At 41.1% G+C, this 11,799-nt stretch overlaps 1 protein-coding gene across 1 annotated transcript in view; it reads left to right on the top strand.

Moving 5' to 3' along the window:
• Positions 1-1,620: 1,620 nt before the first annotated feature.
• zswim8 (zinc finger, SWIM-type containing 8) overlaps positions 1,621-11,799 on the top strand; it is a 53,350-nt gene continuing 43,171 nt past the window's right edge. The window contains exons 1-2 of the mRNA XM_072391522.1: positions 1,621-3,109; positions 10,709-10,862. Coding sequence (XP_072247623.1) covers positions 2,932-3,109; positions 10,709-10,862 — 332 coding nt within the window. The 5' untranslated portion in view covers positions 1,621-2,931. The remainder of the gene's footprint in view (positions 3,110-10,708; positions 10,863-11,799) is intronic.

The following is an 11,799-nucleotide window of genomic DNA, read 5'->3' as shown; positions in this document are numbered from 1 at the left end:
CAGCATCCAGTCTATCCAGATTTTAGATCTGACAGAATCAAACTTGCTTCCCACAGATCCACACCACACACACAGTTTCATTCAGTTCAATTCAGTTTATCTATATAGTGCCAAATCACAACAATTGTCATCTCAAGGCACCTCAATGATACAGTTAAATTCAAAATGAGTCCAATTCATTCATACAGCGCCAATTAAAAAAATAATATGCTAGCTAAGGAAACCAACAGATTGCACCGAAGTCCAATTTCCCGTCCTGAGCGTGCCTGTGGCGACTGTGGAGAGAAACTACTCCCTTTTAACAGGAAGAAACCTCTGGCAGAACCAAACTAATTTCACACAACTGTCTGGTCTGAAAGAAGAGATTCATTTTTCTGTCCAAAAGGAAATCTTTCTGTTTCTGTAAATAGGTGGAGAGAAGAATGTAGTTTATAGGAGGCCATATTTATTGCAAGAAGTAGCAGGAACTTTCTTGATGAATTACTTTTGCTTTTTAATGTGAAGTGTGCATAAGACAACACACAGTGTCTTATAATTTGTTAACTAGATACCTTAATTCTGAGGAGGTGATTTGAACGTTAAAAGTAAAAACATAAAAACTAAATTCTATGAGATACCTTCACTAATGAACTTTTATACTTATCAACTAAAAGAGCATCAAAAGAGGTAACTTTCAGATGCAGAACAGGACTTCTCCCCCTAACTGTTCCACCAAAAGCTTCAGTATCATTCTAAGATGATGGGTGATAAATATTATTGTATTTAAGCTTCTGTGGAACAGATTCAGTATTGACAAAAACAAGGGTTTTATGAGGCTCAAACTGTGAAAAATGTGTTCTTTGTTGTACATTTACTAAACTTTTGTAAAACCTTTCAAGAAGGGATGCTGGGAAAGGATGTTGTCTCCTGTAGAATGCAATGACATCAAAGTTAGAATTATAGTGGACATTAACACGATACGATGCACAATAGCTTTATTTTTGATCACGACCAAACAATCCATTCACAGATGTAGAGTCATGAATGTCAGACCATGTTTTTTTAACTTTACTGAATGAATTAAGCAGTTTAAGAAATCAGACGCTGTCATTTTTGTTTCTAACTACATTTAGGATGATTTTACAGGAGATGAATTGGGCCAAATGTCTTTATCTTTCCTCTCCTTCTTCCTCTTCTAAAAAAAAAAATCATTTTCAGTTACTCTGTCATAATGATAGCTGGGACAGCCCCCCACTAAGTGATTTGGTATTATCCTAAAGACAGGACAGTACTCTCTTTTCCTTTTAGCCAAGGGGAGCGGGACTTCTCTGGTTTGGGTCTGAGGAGGACGTAGCTGGATGTATGTAGGGTGAAGTACCAGTCGGGAGGGAGATGAAAGTGCCTGAAACCCACAAGGGGGGTCTCTCTAGACCAGACCCTGTTGTGAGCTACACGCTGTTTCACTCAACACTTCTCGTCGGGACATAAAATCAGTAGCAGACAGCCGAGCGAGCCTGAGTCCACCGGGGTCAACCCCACCATCGGACTTCTTCATGGAGTAATCAAATGTTAATGCTCTAAACACCCAAAATCAGTACGGCCTCCATGGCACGGTCTCAGGGTGATCTTCTCCAGAAAGCCGCTGGTTTTGTATAGCTGGCAGCCGGAAGCTGTGATCAGCTGATGGAGGAGGAGCTGTATGAAAGGTGAGCCATCTTCCCCCGGCAGACTGTTAGCCTTTGAGATCTTCAACAAGAAGGATACGGTAAATTACGAGGTGATGTTGTCATTTGGAGGCGCAGACTATTTGTAAAACACCTACAGAGCCGGCAGCAGTCGCGAAGGATAACTGAAGGAGCAGATCTGACTGTGGAATATAGCAACTGTTACCGACAGACACGGGAGCCTCTGATACCATCAACAAAGGACGAAAAACATTGGAATTTATCATCAAAATATGAGCCAAATGCAACAGAAATAAAGTTCAGAAGACAGGCGACATAAAACGCACGCAGTCCTCACGGTGCGAAGCGTGCACAGCGGGATCGGTCCATGTAAACAAACTGCTATCCAAGCTAGCACTTGTTAGCCGACAGGGGTCAGCTCTGAGGTGCTAATACACTCAGCTAAGCTAAGCTAACATTTGGAACATTAATGTAACCTAACGGTAGCTCTCTGCGCTGTTTGTGCCATCTTCTTAGCTATGAATTCGTGTCCGCTGACCAGTTTTTATTTTCTTTAAACTGAACAGCACAATAACACCACAACAGCACATTTAAGGTGTGACAAAGAAGACAGCTGGCGACACTAACGTCACACGGTGAAAACATTTAGCCATAAGGAAGGATGAACCTTGAACAGACTGCTGTCATGTTCCTGTAGTTAATCCAGTGCAGTGCAGCGTATTGGCTGAAAAGTGTTGGGGATGAAGGAAGAACACTTGATCATTTCCTGAAGATTTACTCCCAAATTTATTCCAGCAAGCTTTAGAGTAGGTATCTTTTCCTCAGTGTTGGTGATTTACCCTGAAAGGGAGTGTGAACTGTGCAGTGTTCAGGCTGCTTGATGGTGAGATTGTGAGGCAGCACCCATCAGTACGGACAGACAAACAAGAGACCTGATCAGGGTAAAAGACTTCACATGGTCCGTTTAAAACACAGAGAGCTTGATTAACACAAGGAGACTTTGAACTTGTTGTGTAGTTTTCGCATATTTTTGCACTGCACGGCCTGGTCTGGGTTTCTATGATGTAGCCGTGCATGCGGGCCCATCCATAAGCCTCTCAGCTGTGTTTTGGTTGCTGTGGCCTCCCCTCCCCCAGCCTTCACTCCCCTGACTCTCCTCCAGTGTTGGACGCTGTTTGCCAGGCTTCTCTTGGAATTTCAGACCCTCGGAGGCCCGCAGCCTCAGGTCGCAGTCCTGTGGGCTCCAAGCAGGTAGAAAGTGGATGTGATGGAACTAATGTTTGCCGAGTGGGAGGATGGGGAGAGGTTCTCCTTTGAAGACTCGGACAGGTTTGAGGAAGACTCTCTGTGCTCCTTCATCTCAGAAGCTGAGAGCCTCTGTCAGAACTGGAGAGGATGGAGGAAACAGTCCGCTGGACCCAACTCCCCGACTGTTAAGATTAAAGGTTGGAAACACACACACACATATTTCTGTTCATGTGGATACATTTATTTATGTACAGCTTTATGTGCAGATGTCTGTACCCAAGTTAATCAGAGCTGGGCTGAAGTACATAAACACTTTTTGCTGGGAACCCTGCAGTATGTGTATTGCTGCTCTGCAGCATTCAGGTGTGTGTTAACATGATGCCAAGGAGGAAAGACATCAGCAATAATCTTAGAGAAGCAACTGTTGCTGCCCATCAATCTGGGAAGGGTTATAAGGCCATTTCCAAACTATCTGGAGTCCATCATTCTACAGAGAGAAAGATTATTCACAAGTGGAAAACATTCAGGACAGCTGTCAATCTTCCCAGTAAGTTCACCCCAAGGTCTGACTGTGCAATGCTCAGAGAAACTGCAAAAATAGAGAATTTAGCCATTTTACTGTTCACAAAACATACAGCAACGTGTCTGTGTGTGTTTTTTAGGATCGTCTTTAAACCTGTTATGTATACTGCTGGAAACTAGAGACAGTTTGGTGCAGAGTTTTAAGTTGCACATATGAGTAGACTTTGGTTCACTGACTGGTTCAATTGTACGGCCATGTTACGGGGATTGGCTGTTACACTGTGGGTGGGTCGTCATTAGGGCTGTTCAGCTTGTATTCGTAGTGGTTTCCTTGTAACGCATCGTAATCCATGATATGCTTTGAGCTAAACATCACAGACAGAAATATGCTTGCTGTTTGGACGTGTGAAAAAAACAGAGGGGGGGATACTTTTGAGAAACATTTTATTCAGAAAAATGACCACACAACAGTGCGAACACATGAAAACTGTTGATTCTTGTGTAGATTCCATTTAGGCCACATAACGTAGGCCTATTTTGAACGTGAACTTAACCACCGCATTTGCAGAAATATTTTCTCAAAATCTTGTTTTTAAATTTGCCAAATAAAAATAACATTTTAATTCTTTCACAATATCAGTTCATCAGAAAACATGAAATACCTCAATGTGCTGTCAAGTTTGTTTTTTTTATAGGTCAGACTATAGCTGCATTACTATAGACTATTTGTAGTTTTTTTGCTGTCTTTGCTTTTACACCATGAATGAATGCAGGGTCCATGTGGAGCCTTTCTTGAGTATAGGGACCCAGATCTTTCTTTTCAGAGCAGGCTGTGCACTGGACTGACCATTCTGGGGTGACAGTAAGCCACTGTCGACCCTCTCACCATTTAGCAAAGCGACCCGGCTCAATGCAGCCCCCAACCATAGTTTGGGGCGAGGGATTAGGAAGTGACCCCTCGGCCTGGGAGCTCTCCTCAGCCAGGGAGATGCTACTGTCCGCCATCCGATCAGCAATGTCAGAGCTTGTTGCATCTTCTGTTATATTTTTTCTCTGAATTTTTTGTTGTGGTCCTGTAAAATATGACGATATGCTGCTCTGGATTCTTTTCATTTTTTCTCCATCTGATTTAAGCTTTTGTTTCGGCGCAGATGAAACGCAAGAAAATCCGGTTGTTTTTCAAAATAAAATGAAGTGGGGTTGTGCGTGGCATGGTGGAGGTAGGACCCAGATGCAGATATTTTAAAGGAAAAACATGTACTGGTTTGTGTACTTTGGAGTCCCCCAGAGACACATCCACGCACAACTTCTGCATTTCCTGAATGTAAACTGTAAACAAGGCATCAGAACAAGAGGTTAGTATTTGGTTCACATTGAAGGTCGCAGCTGCTGTATCATAAGTTGCATGTAAGGCCCTAAGTCAAGGACATTGTGCATCCAGTTACATTGTCTCGACACTGCCCCTGTAAGTCATCTTCACACTGTATACACGTTGCCACAGGTACCTCATTATGTTGTGGTGGAAGGTATAGGGAAGGGATGCACCGATTGGTCGTTTCATGACCAGAACTGGTCGATTTTCAGCTTGGCTGGGGATCAATACATGTCAGAAATCACTTGTATTTCTTAAGCATTAGTTTTCCCAATCAAATGAATATGTCATACCAGAAGTGATAGCAAAACACATTGCTTGGTTTTTACCAAGTGACTCTGTAAGGTGTTAAAAAATAATGCCAGAGGAAGAGGTTGTTAAAAGAAAAGGTGACTTTTGACAGCACAGTACAACCAGCTGGTGATGACTGTATGTAACCTTCTGCTCAGTAATGTATTCAGTCTTCCATCATGGCCACATGGCCATGACTACACCTTTAATTCCTGTTGTCCAGCAAATGAGCTCTATAGTGATTTCATTCTTCAATAATTATGGTTATGATGTTGTAATTCGCTATATGCACTGACACTTTTTGACAAATCCCCCAGATTAAGAAAAATATGAGCAACATACCTGCCAATCACACCATCCTGGTTTTGTGTTTAAGTTCTTGCCAGTAGAATCAACTTGGATGCTTGACAGATATTGGGCTTGGCCCAGTCTTCCACTTCCATGGCTTCTTGTATCACTGCTGTGCACATTATACCCAACTGTTCCCAGCATTCCCACCAGATGACCCCACAGTCTCAGCTTGCGTCTCTGTCATTTGCACGTCGATGAAGCAACGCAACCTTCATCTAAACATCTTTAAGGGATTAAACAGGGTTTTGCAACTGCTTTGTTGGTGCTTGACAATCGTACATCTACAGGATATCAGTTTACTGCGATTGAGCAGTGTAGTTAAGCTCAGCTATCTGTTGTAAAAGCATCCAGGTCAGATGAACTTCATCACAGAAAGACACATTCACCAGCCACTCTATAGTAACGGGTTGGACCCCCATTTGGCTTCAGAACTGCCTCAATTCTTTTGCTCCATATTGACATGATGGCATCACGCAGTTGCTGCACATCTGTGATGCAAATCTCCTGTTCCACCACATCCCAAAGGTGCTCTATTGGATTGAAATCTGGTGGAGGCCACTGGAGTACAGTGAACTCATTGCCATGTTCAAGAAACCAGTTTGAGATGTAATGAGCTTTGTGACATGGTGTATTATCCTGTCAGAAGATGGTGCACTGTGGTCATAAAGGGATGGCCCTGGTCAGCAACAATACTCAGGTAAGCTGCAGCATTTAAACAATGCTCAATTGGTACTAAGGGGCCCAAAGTGTGCCCCCCCCCCCCCCCCCAAAAAAAATACCTTTACACCACCAGCCTGAAGCGTTGATACAACATACTTTCATGTTGTTTACACCAAATTCTGCCCCTACCACACTCGTCAGACCAGGCAACGTTTTTCCACTCGTCTATTGTCCAGTATTGGTGAGCCAGTGCAAATTGTAGTCTCAGTTTCCTGTTGTCAGCTGACAGGAGTGGCACCCGGTGTGGTCTTCTGCTGCCGTAGCCCATCTTCTTCAAGGTTGCACGTGTTGTGCGTTCAGAGATGATATCCTGCATTCCTGGGTTGGAACAAGTGCTTATTTGAGTTCCTGTTGCCTTCCTATCATCTGGAACCAGTCTGCCTAATTTATTTTCATTGGATGCCGGGATCTACAGAAATTGGTGTTTCTATTTAAACTGGAGAGGAATAATGAGATAAATAAGAAAGAGATTAATTTTGTTAAGAGTAAAGGTAAAGCGCCATACTGCAGATGTTAGAACTACAAGCAGCTTGAGAAGCAGATCTGTGCTTTGTAGATTGAAGGGCTGAATTATTAATCTCATCCAGCAGTTGTTACAGGCTTGTATGTGCATGTACTTATTGGTACTACTACATACCGTATATAAGTTTAGCTAAAAGCTAGAGTACAGTGCTGTACTCTACATTCAGTGGATTGGTGTTGTGCAGAGACACACTGATAGAGTTTAGAAGGAACACCAACACATTTTACTGGATAGTTTTACAAACTACTACCAGAAACTGAAAATGAGTTGTTGTTTTTTTCTCCCGCTCTGGTGTGCTTACACTGTGCCAATATCTCAGCTGAAATGGCAGTGGTACAAACCTGCTATGAGAATGTAAATTACACAGTGTTGGTGACTTTGTCCAAAGGTGGAAGTTGACTGCTGTGTTTCATGTCTGCAGCGTATAAGCAACAAATGGTCTGCACTTCTCATGACCCCTTTCACTCAACAAGCCATGTTCACACACACATACACTCGTATATCACATATACTTGTTCTCCATCTTGTGTCTGGTGGATGTGTTTTATTTGTGTTTAGCTCACAAGCAAAGATGGTGGGTATGAATGCCACTCTCATTTCTCCGAGCACCCAGCAGGTGGGCAGGCTGCTACGCTGTTGAAATGGTGGGCGGACTCCACCACTCAACACACTGCCGGTATATTAATGGTGTGCACCGCTTCGCACTTTTTCTCTGACATTGACCCAGAAGTCTTGCTTTCACTCTGTGCAGGATCTGCAGGAAAGCATTGTTTAACAAGATTTGAAATGTCAGGTTTATGGCACATTTTGCTTTGCAAATGGTTACATCCTAAATGTTAAAATTGGCTCCTGATTCATGGTTAATCTTTAGTAATCACCAAATTGAATTCAGTTGAACTGGATAATACTTTTTTATTAATTCAGAATTGGGAAAATATTTTGGGATTATAATGAACTGAAACTCTTATTTGTCATTGGTTATTATAAAGTAGTTATTGCCATAGATTGGATTAAGTGGATACGCAAAACGGATGGATGAGGGATGGATGGAGTTATTGCTTCATCAGGAATGACCTCCTGTCTCGTTGTTTGCCGTGGCAGAGCTGAGGAAGCCTCTGACAGAACACAGTTGTTGATCCACTTTACTTTGTAGGGGGTGGGCAGTGTTGTTCTTTATGTTCATCAGCTTGTGCAGCCTTCTTCTTTTTACAGTCAGCTCCAGGGGCTCCAGAGCAGTCCCCAGCACAGAGCCAGCCTTCTTTATCAGTTTGTTCAGTTTCTTTGATCGTACAGATTGTACATCTTGGTGTGGACAAAGAACCTAAGATTCCTTAAGAAGTACAGTCTGTTGTGTCCCTTCTTGTAGATAGCCTCAGTGTTGCATTTCCATTTTAGTCTGTTGGCCAGGTGAACTCCCAGGGATCTGTATTCCTCCACCTCCAGTCATCTCTTTTATTTTGTTTGTGTTCAAGATAAGGTGATTGTTCACGCACCCATATGCAGATCAAATATGCACTAATAAAAATGAAAACGTGTGTAATTCGAAGTTGTTCTCTCAAATAAAAGTTGCATGTAACTTTTTTGATTACAGTTTGTCTTCATGTGTTTTCTTTTGGTCATACCTAGCTTACTGGTACCCTCCTACATACACAAGTACTGTTGATTTTCTTGTCTTAACGAGTTTTTTTATGGCTTGTTACCTTGAGCATTTGACCTTTTCATCCAGCATGGCATTATATGAACAGAGTACTTACCTCCATGTTTGGTAAATGGCAGAACAAGTAATGTCTTGGAATGGACCATAATCTGATGCTTCTCTCATAAGGCCTCCTCTCACTGTGTGCATTCTCCCTTTCATCACACGCTCATGCTTCACTGGTAGCAGGTTTAGTATTGTCAGTATTATGTTTCCTTTGGTTGTAGAGAGAAATAATGTTCAACTGTATATTGTTAGTTTACTTTTTGCCAGTATATGAGCAGATTCTCTGAACCAGATGCTTCTTTGTCATCTTGTAACAATATTGACTCATGGTGTATGCTTGAAACCTAGATATGTTCTGGATAACACCTACTGCCTGTTTTTTAGATATTGGGCTGCTGTTAAACTTTCTGATCAGACAGTTAATGGTTCCCACAATCAGAAATAAAAGTTAGATTTTTGGAAAATTGTTCAGCTCTACCAAGGAGGATGCTGGGTTTAGAGTTTACACTTTGGCTTCAGGTAATGTTTGAAGTTAAGTGCCCACATCAAGTCCCCTGATATGATGTGAATGTTGTCACACCTTTTTTAATAACAAATGTCTATTAATTTTTAACTTACTTTACTATTACTATAAACTAACAATAACTGTCAAACATCCTGATGTCATGTGACTTCTTGATGAAGAGATTACTACAAGTGTGGCAGACACTAGCTGGTTATTCCATGTTGCACCTTGTAGCATTAAATAGTTGTATTTTGGCTTTTGAAAGCTAGTTTCAGTCCTTACCATCTGAGAGCTTGTCTCATGTGCTGTGCTCAAATGTAATATGTTTTAAAGTCCGTTTATAAAAAAAAAAAAAATAAAAAAAAAAACTGGTTCTATAAGACGACACGTAAAACTGGAACTTCTTCTGAAAAGATTCAGCTTCGCTGTCAGCTGTATTTACCTGTGAAATGATTGCTCACAGAGGAGTTATTTACTGCAATCTTTACACCAAAATATGATGTCTTAAAATACAGAGAATAAGGAAGAAAAAAATGCAGGATCACCCAGGACTTATTAAAACAAGGAACTTATTAAAATGAAATGTTTCATGTGAAAATGCATGCAGTGCATCTCGCTCATTTATATATGCACATATACGTACACAGATGTATCCACATGCACACATACATATATGTACATACATACACACTTTTACATATTGTTGTATATGTCTACATAAGTGTCCATTTAGCACAAAAAAGTGGTAAATCCAGCTGAGCACTAAGAGGGAAGATTGGTCTAGATCATATCAAATCATTCTCTTTGAAATTTGCCTGTCTTCTTCCCTCCTCTTCTCATTGTTTGTTGAAAAAAAAAAAAGACAAAGAGAACTTGGTCCTTTTCTCCCCATTATTCACAATTCTTGTGCATAGTCGCCAACCATTTTGACCAATATCTTCGAATTTTTTCTTTACCGAGTCTTAGAGAGAATGTAATCTTTTTTTTCACAAACATCTTTTACTATGGCTGACCATTCTCCAACAGACGGTGGGTCCTTGTCCAGCCATCTTTTAGTTATTGCTTTTTTACTTGCCATCATTTTAAGAAGGTATTTATCTTTCATACTCATTTCAACCGGTATATTTCCTAGATAAATTGTGGAAAAACAAAAATCAATCCCAATCAAAAACCCATGACATTTAAAATTTTTGCTAATATCTCATTCTAGTAAGATTTAATAGCTGGACAGTTCCAGAATATGTGATAGTGATCAGCCATAGTGTTGCTGCATTGTCTCCAGCAGGTACCAGATTCAGGTTTGCTGTTCTGAAGTGATTTATTTTTAGGGGTAATAAAATATCTAATACTATTCTTCTTAAAATATTTTTTTAAATGCGGGTTCCCTTGCTAAAAAAAAAGCTGACTATATTAAATTATTTTCCATTGCATGCAGTTTTGTGTTTATCCTCAGTGTCTGAGGGCCACAACTTGCTGGTCCAGCTACCTCTACCTCCCAGAACAGAAGCATTGCACAACAGAATGGCATTACACTTTATCCTACAGGTCCTGTTTCTGATAATCACAACTCTTTGAAATAATTATGCTACTTTACTACCTTTTGCCTATTTCACATGTCTTTTCAAGCTTTTTAAGCTGATGTGCCTTTGTTGCATATCGTGTCAAGTATAAAAGTACAGCGGGGTAAAGGAGGTTGATGTAGATCCATTGCCGTTACGCCACTGAGCTGGCAATAGAGATGGTAACAGAGTATGTATTTGCTCCCCCATCTGACGCAGCTGATCTTCCTCTTTTCTGTGGTTTTCCTCAGATGGTCAGGTGATTCCACTGGTAGAGTTGTCAGCAAAACAGGTAGCTTTCCACATCCCATTTGAGGTAGTGGAGAAGGTCTATCCTCCTGTTCCAGAACAGCTCCAGCTCCGCATTGCCTTCTGGAGCTTCCCAGAGAATGAGGAGGACATCAGGTGAGAAAAAGTTAACTTTGTTTTGCTTTCTGTCTCATTTCAGATGACACATACAATTTGTAGATTTCCTTGCTTATTCCTCTCTGAACGGTACAGCTGTTGAATGACACCACAATGGGGTCATAAGAGGTTAAGACTCCCACAACGTAATGTGATCATCCTCGATTATGTTGCAATGAGATCACAAGAGCTTTACCAAGACAAGTGTCCTGTTAATGGTCCCATAACATGCTTTTCAATGTTTTCTGGCTTATCTTTGTTGTTAAAATGATGTCTTATAACATTTTTGGTTGTTTGCAGGATTCCTTGTTTTCACCTGAAAATATCTTACTGCTGTCTCACAAAACTCTGCCCTCACACTCAAATTTTCTGTTTTACGTGCAAATCTCCTGCACTCAGGCTTGAACTCTCTTCCTTGCACCCAGACTCCTTCTGCGCTCTCACAAAACTTTTCTTTTAGATTTTTTTCAATGTGCTCTTGGATTGTTGTGAGAGGTGCCTGTCAAAATTCCTTCAACCAATAGAATGTCAGATATGACGCTGACCAAGTAAATTCTCATTGTCAAAAATCCAATAGCAAAAGTTTCATGAGAGTGCAGAAGGAGTCTCAGTGTGAGGCTGTACTTGAGCTTGAGGACAGATTTGCACACGGTTTGAGTTATGTTATGTTCATGCATTTGGCAGACGCTTTTATCCAAAGCGACTTACAAATGAGAATATAACATAACTAACGTCAAAGCTACCGATAAGCTACATAGAAGGAAAACCACTAGTCAGGCTCTGTGAGAGGTGATAGATATGATAGAGTGCAGGCATAGAGGGAAGTACAGAAATAGAATTGCAGTAGAGGGGGTAGGGAAGTACAGGGTAAGTACTAGGGTAGGAGATGCTCTCTGAAGAGCTGGGTCTTCAAGAGTTTCTTGAAGATGGACAGGGA

This window comes from Leuresthes tenuis, unplaced genomic scaffold, assembly GCF_036924035.1.
Source record: "Leuresthes tenuis unplaced genomic scaffold, fLeuTen1.0.hap1 SCAF_8, whole genome shotgun sequence".
NCBI lineage: Eukaryota > Metazoa > Chordata > Actinopteri > Atheriniformes > Atherinopsidae > Leuresthes > Leuresthes tenuis.
Note: the sequence above shows the minus strand (reverse complement) of the source record. Positions and strands in the feature narration are given on the sequence as shown.